General features: G+C 40.7%; 1 protein-coding gene across 1 annotated transcript in view; it reads right to left on the reverse strand.

Annotated features, from left to right (window-relative positions):
- Positions 1-16243, reverse strand: part of pth1r (parathyroid hormone 1 receptor) — a 115022-nt gene that overhangs the window by 56211 nt on the left and 42568 nt on the right. The window contains exon 4 of the mRNA XM_066680919.1: positions 5469-5579. Within this exon, the coding sequence (XP_066537016.1) occupies positions 5469-5579 (111 nt within the window). The remainder of the gene's footprint in view (positions 1-5468; positions 5580-16243) is intronic.

Consider the following 16243-nt stretch of genomic DNA (forward strand, 5'->3'; position numbering starts at 1 on the left):
TGTGAATACTAATACTGGAGGTCTTTGCAGCCTGACACCTGCTGAACTCAGACAGCCTCATTAACACATTACTTACCCCATGTTGTACCCTCCTGATCTGACTAAAATGTTTTCTGCCAGTATTCATCAGGCTTCTGTTCATGTCATGTTGTACATATTTCTAGCTGGATTGTAAGTTAGAATGTTTTCTGGGATTAAATCATTGAATCCAATGACAATGAGTTTCTGTGCCAAGCTGGAAGAACTGGCCCATCATTCTTCAGTGGAAATTGTGTAAATAATGCACCAACAATATTTTGAGTCATGTCTTGGGGATAACCTTTTGTCTTTTGGTAATTTGTAATGTAGCATTATTTTAGTGTAACTTCTTAGTAACTGCCACAGTTGTATTGAACTATTTACTTAGTAGTTTACCAGTGTTCTTGTATTTTCAGACAGCCCTATAAAATATGGGTCCTGTTCCATTAGGTGCCAGATTATATTCTTTAGAAAACCTCAATTTCCTTCCAAATCAAATCAAATTTATTTATATAGCGCTTTTCACAACTGATGTTGTCACAAAGCAGCTTCACAGAATTCCAGTAAGACAAGATTTGACATGAAATGTAAAGACAAATGTAAAACCCTCAAGTGAGCAAGCCAGGGGCGACAGTGGCAAGGAAAAACTCCCCCAGCTGAGGAAGAAACCTTGGGAGGAACCAAGGCTCACAAGGGGTGACCCATCCTCCTCTGGTCAATCTACTGGTGATGATAGTTAGTAGTCCATGAGAACTTCAGTGTAGGGACAGCTTCAAGGCACTTGGTGGTTGCTGGAGCGTGGGCAGCTGGTCTGAAGCGTGGAGGAGGATCTCGACAGTCATCCATCAGTGTCCAGACAGACAGGTGGGCAGTCGTTTACTCGGAAAGATGTAAAGGGATGGAATTAGTTTTGAACTGTTTTGTGTTTGTAAAGTAGAAAATATGAAAATTTCCAGAGTGTGGCTAATGACTCCGGCAGATCTGACTATGACAGCATTAACTAAAAGGAGAGAACCAGGAGGACACACAGACACGGGAGCATCCTGAAACACTGGCATCCCTCCGCTCCACCGTCAACAAACCTGAGTGATCGCGAGAAACGGCGGGACGACAGCACCAGCATCTCAGTTTACTATAATTCCCTGTGTCCATGGACCCCCCGGATCTGCCGCCTTTATCTATGGGGGAGCATTAGCTACCAAATGATAAACTAAACAAATGAGTTTTTAGCCTACATTTGAAGATTGCGACTGTGTCTGAGTCCCGAACATTTTCTGGAAGATCATTCCAGAGTTGGGGGGCTTTATAAGAAAAGGCTCTTCCCCCAGCTGAGGCCTTCTGAATTCTGGGAACATTTAAAAATCCAGTATTCTGTGATCTGAGTGAACGTGGGGGCTCATAATAGGAAATTGTATCTTGAAGATATTCAGGAGCAAGCCCATGTAGGGCTTTATATGTTAATAACAAAATTTTGTAGTCAATGCGGAATTTAACAGGCAGCCAATGAAGTGATGATAAAACTGGGCTGATATGTTCAAATTTTCTAGTTTTAGTGAGGACCCTAGCTGCAGCATTTTGAACTAGTTGAAGTTTTCTTAAATTGCTGCTGGTGCATCCTGACAGTAGTGCGTTACAGTAGTCAAGCCTTGAAGTAATAAAGGCATGTACTAATGTTTCTGCGTCCTGGAGGGATAAGGCATTTCTAATCTTAGCAATATTGCGAAGATGTAAAAAAGCTGTCCTAGTGATACTACCCATGTGTTGATCAAATGATAAATCCGGGTCAATTATGACACCAAGATTTTTTGCTGCTGAACCAGGTTTAACTGGAAAGTTAGCTAGATTTAAAATTAAGTCTGATAATTTATTTCTTGTCACTTTTGGACCCAAAAGCAGGACCTCTGTTTTGTTGCTGTTTAGGAGGAGGAAATTACGCAACATCCAGCCTTTCACGTCTTTTACACAGTCCTCTATTTTCTTTAATCTGTGTTTGTCATCGGGCTTGGCTGAAATATACAATTGTGTGTCGTCTGCGTAACAGTGAAAGTTAATGTCATGGTTTCTTATAACTGTGCCTAGCGGTAACATGTATAATGTAAATAATAATGGTCCTAAAATAGAGCCTTGTGGAATTCCAAATCTTACTTTAGAATAATTTGAATTTAGATTGTTTACTTTTACGAATTGATAACGTTCCGTTAAGTAAGATTTAAACCATAATAGGGCTGTCCCTGTGATTCCAACCATGTTTTCTAACCTTTCTATGAGAATATTGTGGTCTATTGTATCGAAGGCTGCGCTTAGGTCAAGAAGCACCAACAGGGATACGTGGCCTTGATCAGAGGCAAGAAGAAGATCATTTGTTATCTTGACTAGAGCTGTCTCTGTACTATGATGTTGCCTGAATCCAGATTGGAATTTTTCATATATATGATTCTTATGTAGATATGAACTAAGTTGTTGGGCCACAGCTTTTTCTAAGATCTTAGACAGAAATGGCAAATTAGAAATAGGCCTGTAATTAGACAGTGTACTAGCATCAAGATTTGGTTTCTTGATCATAGGTTTAATAACTGCTAGTTTAAAAGCTTTGGGTACATGGCCCAGACTAAGCGATGAGTTTACTATAGTTAAAAGAGGATCAATAATAGCTGGTAGTACTTCTTTGAGCAACTTTGTGGGAATTGCATCAAGTGTGCAAGTTGTACAGTTTGCGGAGGTGATAATCTTCTCTAGTTCTAATTGTGGGAGTGGGCAAAAGGTTTCAAGTCTTTCTTTTACAGTTATATTATGTTTTATTTCATTCACATCAGGTGGCAGCCAGGATGGATTTGATCCTGTGGCTAGAGTTTGTTGTCTAATATTCTCAATTTTATTATTAAAAAAGTCCATAAAATCTTTACTGGTGAGAGTTGCTGGAATTAGTTGTTCAGAACCTGCTTGATTTTTTGTAATTCTAGAAAACACACTAAACAGTGCTCTCGGATTATTTTTATTATGGGAGATCAGCGAGGCCAGATATGCTGAGCGAGCTTTAGTGAGGGCATTTCTATACTCTATAAGGCTGTCCTTCCAGGCAGAATGGAACACTTCAAGCTTGGTTGATCGCCATTTCCGCTCTAGTTTTCGTAATGTTTGTTTTAAAGTACGGGTCTTATCGTTATACCATGGTGCGAGCTTTTTCTGTCTTATACTTTTATGTTTAAGTGGTGCTACCTTTTCTAAAGTAGATCGACAGGTATTTTCTAGGTAATCAGTTAGTACATCTAGGTCCATTTGGTCTGATGGAGTTGGAACTGGGGTCGATAGTTCTGGTAGGTTTTCTATAAATTGTAGGGCGGTAGATGGTTTTATTATACGCCTTGTAGAATAGCGAGGGTTCTTACATATATTATGGATAAAACGTAGCTCATATGAAATTAAGTAATGATCGGAGATTGCTGAGGATTGCGGTAAGATATTAATTTTGTCAATGTTAAGACCTAGTGTCAGAACTAAGTCTAAAGTGTGGCTGCAGTAGTGTGTAGGCCCTGTTACATTTTGAGTAATACCAATAGAGTCTAAGATTGAGGTAAATGCCTTTTTTAGTGGGTCACTTTCCTTCTCAAAATGGATATTGAAATCTCCTACAATTATAACTTTATGATTGCACACCGCTAGGTTTGTAGCAAAATCGCTGAATTCTTTCAGAAATTCTAAGTAAGGCCCTGGTGGTCTGTAAATGTTGCATAATAAAAATGCGTTCCAGTCCCATGAATTTTGCTTGACTGTTCAGAGTGAAACTTAGCCAATTTGAATCCAACTTTTTTTTTTCCCCCAATGGGAAGAGGGTCATGTGACACATCAAACTTATTGGGAATTTCACAAGAAAAACAATGGTGTGCTTGCATAATTTTATTCTTTCATGAGTTATTTGCAAGTTTCTCTTTGTTTACAGCCATTGATATGACAGAGGTTAACACGTGAGGAGCGGATAGAAATTGTGTTGATGTCTGGTGAACGCAGTAACCGGGTCATTGCAGCAGATTTCAATGCAAGACACCCTACGAGACCACCCATCTCCCATGCTACAGTTAGCAAACTGCTTGCCAAGTTTTGTGAAACTTGTTCAGTGTTGGATTTACCAAAATGTGGACGCATTAAAACTGTCACTAATGAAGTAAGAAGTCCTAGCTTCATTCAGCAAGAGCCCACAACGTAGCAATCGCCGCATGTCACTGGAGAGTGGCATCAGTCGAACATCCCTTCGGCGGATATTATCTACTCACAAGTGGCAACCTTACAAACTCCAGCTGCTGCAGCTTCTCAACGAGGATGACCGAGATCGGAGTTTGCAAAATGGGCAAAACAAAAATTGGAACAGGATCCTCAGTTTACACAAGATTTTGTTCAGTGATGAGGCAAACTTATGTGAATGGTGAAATTAACAAACAAAACCACCGCTATTGGTCTGACACTAACCTATATTGGATAGATCCCTCCTAGACTGTTGGAACAAAAAATTGATGGTATGGTCTGGTATATGAGGTACAAAAGATAGTGGGGCCATTCTTCATCAATGGAAACCTCAAGGCCACTGGATATGCGAAATTGCTACATGATGATGTGTTTCCCTCTTTATGCACTGAAGCTGGCATGTTCCCTGAGTTTTTCCAGCAAGATGGTGCACCACCACATTATGGGTGTCAGGTCAGAGCATTCCTAGATGAACAGTTTCCTGGAATGTGGATTGGTCGTCATGGGCCAGTTGAATGGCCTCCAAGGTCTCCCGATCTGACCCCCTTAGACTTTTATCTTTGGGGTCATCTGAAGGCAATTGTCTATGCTGTGAAGATACGAGATGTGCAGCACCTGAAACTACGGATACTGGAAGCCTGTGCTACCATTTCTAATGCAGTGTTGCTATCAGTGTGTGAAGAGTGGGAGAAGAGGGTTGCATTGACAATCCAACACAATGGGCAGCACTTTGAACACATTTTGTAAGTGGTCAGAAACTTGTAACTAACTCATGAAAGAAGAAAGTTACTTCCATCCTGTCTACTTCTGTAATTGAAACATCATAAACTGTCAATGGCCACCTAACACGAGGCAGTAAGCCAAACTGTAGAAACCACAATTTCAACTTCCCTGGCAAACATGATCTGTCAATGCTATTAACAGCCTTCAACTGTTCAGCTTTTAATCCCACAACTTGCTCGGTATCATTTAGTGCTGCTGGTCTAAATGAGTTTTCCCTTGACAATCGACAGACTTCTAGACTTGTTTGCCATGAGGCATAATTACCTGTTTCAGCAGCAACATATAAACCCACCACTAGTAAGTTGATGCAGTTTTTCAGGCCAGTAGCACTGCATCAAGATCTAAAGTTGAGACACTTAGAGAAAGAGACTTAGTGGTCCATCTTTTAGTATTTTTTAATTTTATATAAGCTCAGATAAATAGACTCTCACCTTTATGGTTGAAGTCATAGACGTATTCGGGGCAGGCAATAGAGAGGGTTCTTCCAGGAGCACCTTCAGGCCAACAAACAATTCCATCCCACTCAGGCACACAGAAACCTTCTAAAACACATAAATTCATATATATATATATATATATAGGGTCATCTCAAATACATTTTTATGTTGTTCCTGGCCCAGTCAAATGGAAAGCTAGCTATTATCTACATAATTTTATGTCTACATATACCTCTAACTGCCCAATCAATAAAGTTTAAGTTAATTTTTAAGCCATGTTATCCAAAGTTACACAACTCAGCATGTAAGCAGACATGTAAAAATGTGTTGACCTGAAATTCTGTGTTTTCTTTTGCATCCATCTGCAACTGTGCATGTGCATCTTCCACAGGTAATTGGAACAATATTCTTAATTCATTGGAGTGGGAGGCTATGTGACCTTGATGGAACTACATTATTTTGAAGGTATGCAATATTTTTTTAAGCTTCTGCAAATCTGAATTTCTAAACTAATTTTAAGCAAAATATTTATCATCATAATAATGATAGGATGGCTTTCTAAATATTTTTTGCATGTCCTATGTGTAACAGGTAGGACCTGTAGAACTGTGTTCAGTTTCCCTCCAGACCCTTTTAATGGTGGTACCAGTGAAGCTGGTGCAGAAGTGCTCACTTGTAAGGCTACAATATTGATTTGGCCCTGCATAATATACCGGTGGTGGTGTAACGCACTGATTGACTGGGTAACTATGTTTGGCAGCACAAGTGTGGTGTGGAAGAAAGAGCTGTTGTGCGCTGAGGAGCCAAGATAGTGACGTTGAACCTTAAATGTGGGTTTCAGAAATGTATTTATGCAGGAAGGCATATCATGTGCTGAAAGCAAACCAGTCCCATTGAGAATTTTGGAGATTCACCTTTGAGTGTTTGAAGGTAACCCTGTTGGCCTAGTTGCTGTTTTGCTCTGTTCTGTTCGTTTTTTTTTTTTTTTTTTTTTTGCCTTTTGTTTTGTGGTTTTTGTTTCCTTCCTTTTTTGTTTATTTTCTATTTTTGCTTGTGTCTTTTCTTGAAAATAATAGCATTAATACTAATGATACATGTTAATATTGTTATTATCATTTCTTAGTTTTTTTTTTCTGCCCCTCTGTGCTTATTGCTGGTGACAGGTAAATGGGTGAAGTGCCTGCTCCTGTGTCTTTGTAATAACCTTGCTTGTATTTTATTTTATGTGATACTGAAAGACAGAAGTCACACAGCTCTAGGGGCCTGGAGGTTGTGGGTTCAATTCCCGTTCCGGGTGACTATCTGTGAGGAGTTGGTGTGTTCTCCCCGTGTCCGTGTGGGTTTCCTCCGGGTGCTCCGGTTTCCTCTCACAGTCCAAAAACACACGTTGGTAGGTGGATTGGCAACTCAGATACACTTCTTTGAAATTCCTCCTCACACAGACACCTTATTTGTCTCCATAGTTGTGAATGTGTGTCTGTGTTGCCCTTTTGGTTCTTTTGGTTTGTTGAAGGTGCTGTTGGTGGGATGCTGCCCAGTGGAGAGCTGATTGTATTTTGCAATGGTTACTAAATTGTTTTGGTTGTGTACATGCCAGGAGTAGGACCATGGAGGATTGGGAAGAACCGATCAGGACAAGACAGGCAGAACAGGTTCAGCAGCTGCACGCAGACAATGCTAGTCTTCGCCAGAGTGTGCCAGAGGAGCTAAAGATGTCAGGTCAGTCATCATGGAGAAGGGAGTCTGATGCTTTTTCTAACCCACCACAGGTTAGAAAACATTATGTCTATGTTCCTTTGTGGGAATTTTTACATGCTTTTTCGTGAATGCTAACAATTTGATTAAGGAACTCTTTATACATGAGGGATATTGTGCTCTGTTAAGAGATAAAACAGTTGGTTCACAGTGATCCTGCCACATCATTTTTAACTATTCAGTGTGAAGCACAGTGCTGGGTAGCAGAAGGGGATCATGGGGCTACAGCACATAGCAGGGCTTTTTCATGTGACTCCCAATGGGTACACAAGTGGTTACAACTACTCTTTTCCCTAGTGAAATAGCTGAAGTAAAAAAGTGTTTATGCCAACAGCAAAGTCCGTTGGAGGCTATTTTAAAAAAGCTAATCACCCACCATTAAGGTCTGCCAAGGTGGTTGAGATTTAAATCTGATGGTAGGCCATCAGGCAGGCAGTGTAATAGGCCAGGACATATTGTTAGCTATTGTCTCGGGTCAGAGAGGCATCTGACAACCCCTTAGATGACTCTAATGGCCTTCCAACACCCAATCTCTCTCTAATAATCAAGGTCAGCCACAGGGAAACTAATTCCCACCAGCATGGAGAGTCACATGCTTGATTAGGGTTTTCAGGGCTCAGGATTAGACAGGCATTGTAGTATTAGTCCTAAGCTGTGGGGCAATATCCAGTAGTTAATGTAATAGTAGATGGAGTTGTAGTACTGTCTCTTCTGGACACAGGCTCAGTGGTAACTTCCATTACAGAAAGTTTTTTTTGGCACACTTTCAGCCTACAGTGTGTGCCAGGGTCGGCTCTGTTCTGGGGGGTACTACGTTATGGTGGGTGGTGAACCACACCCCAGACGCCCAAGGCTAACACTGTGCACAACCACGGTATTCAATAAATCGACTACGCCACCCCTATATAATGGGAAAGGGGACCCCTTGCTAGGCCACTCAACCGAATGAGTGTGAGGGCCAGACAATAACACACGTGTATCACTCAGGATGCCAAGTCTCAATACAAATTTTATTTCAGTTAGTTAAAACAGGCACTAAATACTGTAGATACTCATAAAAAGCTGTATGGGATTTAAGCTGATATACATATAGACAACAAGAAACATATCACAGACCAATAAGATGTGGCCAAGGAAGTGCCCAACCCACAGAGCCCTTTGAATTGCACACTAGTCATGCAGTCAATAACACCCCCACACAAAACCAATATCATACCACGGTCACCAAACGCAAGATGACAGCACCACAGTACACCAGCTCCAAAAAGAGCACAACCAGAGCACCTGGGGTGACCCACTCCTTGACCACAAAACAAAGAAAGAAAACTAAAAACAACAAGAAGCACCTTCCTGGGTGCAACTACATAAAAACGACCTATGATATGCTATCACAAAACGTTACAGCTAGCAGCATTAAGGCCTAAACCCCAAAACAGTATTAATAAAACCTTTTAATGTGTAAAATAGTAACAAGTGGCTCAGCTAAAACAATGTCCACATATGTAAAAAAAAAAACACAATACACGGGGGAGAGAAAAACAGTGGCCTGCAGCACTTCTGGCTGCAGCCCCACTCTATAAAAGAAACCACAAAACATAATTCAGTATATTAAAATACACAATCAAACATATCCAACAGTGTCAGTACGTCACCATATCAATAAATCCACACGTTCATGCATGTAAACCCATATGCTATCACCATGGTACCCCAATTTTAAGTGACATACCCAAGTAAAAAGACACTGCTGTTGTCAATATGATTGATATACCAACGTTCTGTTGACACAAAATGTCTCAGTAGGCGGCAGTCAAGCAACACGAACGCCTCCGACCTGCATGATACATAGACACTAATAAAACAGATGAACAACGGTAGGGAGCACAATAAACCTAAGTGGCATACAAACGGCATTAGCCCAGCACCTGTTAGCCGCTGCTAATGTAACTGCACACCAACCTGCACTGAAGTAGTCACATTCACCCACAGCTTAAGAAACTCTCACCGGATAGGCCCCATTCCCCAACAGCTGCATTCAGCGTGAGCAATAATAACCAGCGACCTACCGTTGATTCAGCTACCTGCGCTTCTCTAGTTCTCAAGCGATTGGCTCCAGGCACCAGCACACGTACACAGACCAAGTTCTCCTAGTAGCGGCCGCAACGCACCAGACAACTCCCCCAGTCCTGTCGTTTAGACAAAGTGGAAGTGAACTAACTTAGGTGCGCTCCCTTTTATCTTCCCCTAGGGATCACATGCTCCCTACCTGGGTTCCACCCACTCTATAGTGGGTGTGTCCCTATAAGACCGCTACTTGTCTTTAAAAGCTGCGAGAGTCCATGTTTTTCCTATACAGAATGATTAGGCATTTAGCCATACCACAAGTGCAAGAGCAGCTTCAGTGTTATAAGGGGTTGTGTCTGTCTTAAAGCTGCAAAATTGCATATTGTGGCTATGTTGAGCAGGATGTAGAAGTGTTGGGAAAACCTTTACCTTGAATGGCCATCTTGGTAGGAAAAAGATTCAGAGTACACACTCACTCAGCCAGAAGGTGTTTAGTACAAGAGGTTCTAGGCATGAATATATTGGTTAGCTGCTACAGGGAGTTGTTTAGTCAACACAAGGATCAGTTGTTTCAGTCCTCAGTTCTGCAAGCAGCAGCACCAGGGTGGAGGTCAGCCCTTTCTGAGTGCCAAACTTTAGAGTAATTATCATGTTCTAGCCATATAGGTTCAGTTGTGACTGCTGAGTCCTGCAGTGCCGATCTCTGCTGGAACCATGAAATTGGTGCCAGCCATGTGTTGTGAAGACCTGGCATCCTGTGTGCATGCAGTTTTACTGGAAACCTTGGGCCAAGTTTGGGACAGCTTAATGCAAAACTCAAAGATTCATTTCCTCTACCTAGCATTGGGGAGCCATTGGATGTACTTTTTTTTTAATCTTTTGGAACTTTTTTAATTGGATGTAATTTTTTTTGCTACTTTGCATCTAGCTACTGGGTATAACCATTAAGGATAAGGAAGGGGTCGAGTGTCTAGGAACCCAACTGTGGTAGGGGAGCGTTTACAACTTCTGCTATCCCCTGTGCTGCACCCAGAAGCGCTCACCACACTTCATGATAATCACAGCCACCAGAGGATAGAGTGCACTGTAAGTTCAGTCCAAGCTAGGTGCTACTGGCTTTGAATGCTTTGAGGGATATATAGAAAAGGTGCAATGACTGTGGCCCATGCATAGCTACTCAAGCAGCATGACTCAAGGTAAGGAAGTTTTTGGGAAGTCTGTTGGCTACAGAGTCATTAGATATAAAAATCTTTGTCTTACTGGAATTTTCATGTCAAATCTTTGTCTTACTGGAATTCTGTGAAGCTGCTTTGTGACAACGTCAGTTGTGAAAAGCGCTATATAAATAAATTTGATTTGATTTGATTTATAGTGGCTATTGATTTCAATTTGTTGGAGAAGTCTAGTGATGGCAATGAGAATGTGCTAATTATCACTGGTGTGTTTTCAAATTTTGCCCAGGCATACCCAGCAAGAGATGAGAAGGCAATCACAGCGGTTTGGCTCTTAGTGGAAAAAGGGTTCTACACATACTGAGTATCAGAGAGAATCCATTCTGACCAAGGAAGGAGTTTTGAAGCATTGTTGAAACAGTTGTGTCAGTTGTATGGCATCAAGAAGAGTCTGTCTAGCCTCTACAGTTCTGAGGGGAATAATGGGCAATGTAAGCAATTCAGTAGGAAGTTACATGATCTGTTGAGGACATTGCTCCACGGAGAGGAAAGACGATGGACGCAGCACCTGTCTACAGTTGTGTTTGCCCTACCTTCCCATTCACTCACTGCTGGGAGGGAACTAGAATGTGTTGGTTTGGAGGAGTTGGTAGATTGGGTACAAGAACATCAGGAGAGATTAGCAGGGGTGTTTTCTCATGCAGAAAAGCAGTTGAAGGATGCTGTTGCATATAGAGCATGGCATATTCACCCTCTTCCTGTCGTCCAACATTGGTAAAAGAGTGTATCAATGCAACCAAGATATGTCACAAGAATCAGGATGAATGGGGCCCAGAGATATATGGTGCAGTGCTGTGCTTAGAAGAGGTAGGAACATTGCATAAGATATAAGATGAAGCGAACCACTGGTCACTTAACAGAGTTAAATCCACGGGTTGGAGTTGTGCCCCTTCGTTCTTCCAGTGTGGAGCTGGAATGGATTCCTCCAGTTTATAATGGTTTACATTCAAGGTTAGTCGAGGTGAGTGTAATGGAAGATGCACAGGTAGTTCATGTATTGCCTGAGGTTTTGGTGATCACTCGAGCAACCCTGCCTCAAAGGATTGATGTAAGGTCTACGCGAGCTGGAACAACCCTTGCCCCCTCACCTCAAAGACTGACGGAAGATGTTTCAGAGGCACCATATGGATTATCGGGAATAGGCAGTGTAACTGGAAGAAGATTGTTTGATTTACGAGTATTACTATCTTCTGAGTTAACAGAACTGCCAATTAGGGAGGTGACGACTGTAAAAGAAAAAAAAAAAAAAAAAGTCAGAAGGTCTAATGTGGTACAGCAGGCCAGCGTTCAAATCCTTTTCACCTACCTAGGTTGGTGGTAGCACCGAATAATGGAGAAGAGATGGAGGATACAGCTCAACTGGTGGTAGTGTCAACCCAGGTTGTTTTAGGCTATGGCAGTGAGGTTGATTAGATTAGATTATATTTGTATTGTCAGATCCAAGATCTGAAATTTGTATTGCATAAAAGCAGTAGCGCTGTTAAAACACTGTGCATTAACATTACAAAAATTAACATTAAAACACAGGCATTATAAAAAAAATTCACAAACGTAGATACATTTTTGGGGGGATAGATGTGACAGGTAGGACATGTACAAATGTGACCACTTTAACTGACCACTTATCTAACAATTTTAGTAAAAATTTCTATATTGAAAAGAAATGGAAAAAAATTAATTCTCAGCATGTTCTTTGAAAAAATATTAAAATAGTATATTTAGTCAGATAAAGCAATAGCATATTTAAGATATAAAGAGAGATAATAGCTTAAACCATTTGCTTAAGGTCATGTTCAACTTGTCCAATGGTATAAGTAATACTTGAACATGGTTGAATATGTTGCAAAAAGAATAGAGTGTGTTGTCTGTCAGGAAAAAAAGAGCTGTTTATAACATTCCTATTGTCTGAGCCAGTGAATCAAAGATGTGTTGGTGTTGATTAAGAGTCTGACCTTGAGACCCTACTGCACCTGCATGGTTGGTGAAGCATTAACTATGTCAGATGACCAATAGATTCTAGACATCTGTGGATAAAATTACATTTACATTCATTAATATAGAGGGCAAGCCAAAAGTGACGTCAAAATATAGCAATAAAAGCATACATGTCGTATTCTTCTAAAATGCTTAGGAGTGCAAGTATGCACTTAAGTACATAAAGTATATGATCTTGTAAGAGGTCTGCCTGGGGCTGGGGCAAGGCTGCCTGCTAAGCCACCCCCAGTCACTAGAGGGAGACAGAGACACTCTTAATTTGGGGCAATTGGTTCCACCTGGGCTACCCCTACTTAAGGGAAGTCAACACACACCTCTGTGCTCCGTCTTGGGTTTATTGTTTCTTGAGTGCTGTGCAAGTCTGGCTGGTAAGTTGGTAAAGGCTCTTGAGTTTTCTCCTGGGTCACGCTATCTTCTGTTTCTCCACCAGAGCTTTCTCTCTGGTTTCTCCTGGGATTCAATTTTATCTTTTCTTTACCATTTTTTAGTATAAATAAATAATTAGAAATAAGTTGTGTTCTATCTTTAATTTATTTTTTGTCTCATCTTGTCCCTCTGTTTTGTCTTGGGAAGCTCTCTTGCCTTTGTTTTCTTTTGCTCAATTCTGAGCTGATCAGTTTTCCCCTGACATCTTAAGTTTTCCTCTTGTGTTTCATTTTGTCTTGGTGTTCCTAACATCCAGAGGGGCTGTTTGTGTGTCTCTGCACTTGAGGCCTATTTCTCTAGTGTCCTGTTGGTGGCTTGCCCTGTTTCAATCCCCCCCTTGGTGAGCTGCCACATTACAGCAAGACTGAGCCATTACCATGCACTCAGCAGAGTCACCAGACATAGAGCAGCTCAAAACTGCTTTGATGAGTCAGGGTGCTGCCATTGGTAGACATGAACAGACCCTTCAACAAATTCTCCTCTGCAGGGTCTTACTGCAGTCCTTCAGGCTGAACCATCTGTGGCCACAAGGACTGCACCAGATAATGAAGAAAAAATGAGAACCAGACACACAGAAAATATACATCAGTAAATAAAACAGAAACTAACTGTATAAACAAAAAGGATATTACATGAAAAATAAACAAAAACTCACCTGGCGTTATTTATTTTTTAAATTATCAATTTCTGTAAAGCTGCTTTGTGACATCAGCTTGTAAAAATGTACAAATAAATTTGACTTGACAAATAGTAACAGGGAACTACAGAGACAGGCTAGAAACACATATGGACCATAAACATGGTATTAACAGTGAATGAGAGAGAGAAACCAGGGAGAACGCGAACAAAGGAGAAAGCTAGAAACCATTGAACTACACAAGCTCATCAACATTATCAGAAACAACAAACACACACAGAGAAGGGATTGAATTTTTAAAAAGACAAAAGCAAGATACACCAGTGACCACATGACACACGAGGAGGCATATTAAGGGACCACGTTACTGAACAGTAGCACAGTAAACAGGACATTGAGAATCAAACAGAAAAACCAACATGAATCATGGAAACAAAACCAAACAAAGAAGAGGAGAAGGAAATCTTACACTAACAGCAAGCGTAGTATGTAGTGTGATTTACAACTGCTTAATCAGAAACAATGTCTGTTATTTCTTAGTTTTAAAATGGTTGGAAATCTGGAATGACTCTAACCTGGTTTCTTTGTTAGCCATATTTGCCCTATAGTTGGAATACCAGGTACTAATATGAAGCCTCTGTGAATGTTCCTTTTGATTTGATTGTATTTCATTATGCCTAATCATGTTAATTTTGAAACAATGTTTTGTTCTCTACCCATCAACAACACTTTAAAAATGAAACAAATGTTCAGAACTAGAAACACTGAAACTGGACCACTCCCATGCTTTCAAAGCCACAGTGGCCAAACATGTGATCCTTTGCACATTTATGAAAAAACACCAAGCAATTATGTGTCCATATATCAAGGACAAAGGCTCAATTGCTGTAATCCAGCTAAATGAGTCTAAATGATTGAGGCAATGCGTTTTGATGCATTTGCAATTTTTTTAAAGAGACTTGAATGCTAACTTCCGCTGTGTAGAACCCACAGTTTGAAAATGAGAGAGAGAATTGCCACTTTTTCCCACAGCTTCTTGGATACATTAGGCCTCCTTTTGGCTTTGCCTCTATCCACTGTTATTGGAACCAGCTGCCCCCGACCCACCACAAAATAACTAGTTAAGGATAAAACTGCACTCAGAGCTACACTACAGATATATTACTCTCCCTATTCCTGTAATCAAAGGGACTAAATCAAAGACCATGGCCGAAAACCTGCTTTATGTGGCACCATAGTAACTTGTCTCTCTTCACATGTAATTAAATCAACATTTAGACAGAGGCTTTTGCAGGGTGTTTGTATGGTGGGTTTCTAAAAAAAGTAAAACACAATGAGCTTCAATGATCCAGAGAGCCCCCTGAGTAAATGCATTAACTCCCAGACCACCTACTCCAGCCCTTTGCACTCAGATTTAGCTCATATAGCAAACCTATATATAGGTCTATAATTTGCCTCGTTGTGATGTTTCCATAGTCATATTTGGTGAGGTTGTGGTAACTGATGTCATTTCATGTTTCTTTAAAAATATTTGCCTTACCTCCCTTCTATAAAACGAGATCTAGTGGTTTACAGTCAATGTATTTTTTTGATATTTGAACATTTTTTTCAAACGGAACTTTTTACACTCTGGGAACTCTATTCCTTTTTCTAACAGTGCTTAAATCCAATGAAAGTACATTTTATGAGTTATATAAATCTGTATTTTTAATAGATTATGCTTCCTTAGTATATTACTGAAAGTCTACTTAAGTTACAATTGCCCTTTTATGCATAATTTTGATCTGTTGTGTTTGCTCCTGCATTCTGCTTGATTGTTACTCTCACATCTGACTTTAAAGCTTTAACATTTTACTAAGGAACATTTCATTTCATTTTCTGTAACCGCTTATCCAGTTCAGGGTTGTGGTGGGTCCGGAGCCTGGAATCACTGGGCGAAAGACTATAATATACCCTGGAGGATGCGCAAGTACTCAGGGTGACGCACTCTCACATTCACTCACACCTATGGACACTTTACACAATCCACCTACAAACATGTGTTTGAGGAAACCAGGGCACCTGGGAAGAAATCCGAAAACACACAAACTCCTCACAGACATTCATATGGAGCAGGGTCTGTACCCACAACCCCAGGATCCTGCAGCTGTGCGACTGCATCACTACCGGCTGTGCCAGCATGCCGCCCTACTAAGGAACAAAAGTAGTCAAATTTCTTGTGTATTTCTGATCTTTTGTGTTTAACTTCAATTTATATGTGTGTGTATGTATACAAATACTTAGCACAGAGACAAATGCTGCCATTCCATTAAAAGAAATAAAAGCATTTTGCTGTGCATACTACTTTTTGCCCTCTAAATATATGAAATCAGTATTAAAATGAAAATATATTGTGGGTTTGCTCCTACTGAGGCCCACAAAACAGCTATACAATGGGTACAAAACAACATAGGGAATATGGAAATCCAGAGAGAACAGGAGTAACCAATGCCAATGTGATCAGCAGCAAAAGTGTGTCCATGTGGCACTTTGTGGACAAAGTGTAGGCGGTTATGTGGACACACTCCACTGACACCACTGCAGAATAGCTTCGGTGCAAATGAGCACTATTTATCGGTGTGTAGGTGATAAAAGCAGGCGTTCACCACCAGCATGGTGGG

The sequence above is a fragment of the Hoplias malabaricus genome, chromosome 9, assembly GCF_029633855.1.
Source record: "Hoplias malabaricus isolate fHopMal1 chromosome 9, fHopMal1.hap1, whole genome shotgun sequence".
Classification (NCBI taxonomy): domain Eukaryota; kingdom Metazoa; phylum Chordata; class Actinopteri; order Characiformes; family Erythrinidae; genus Hoplias; species Hoplias malabaricus.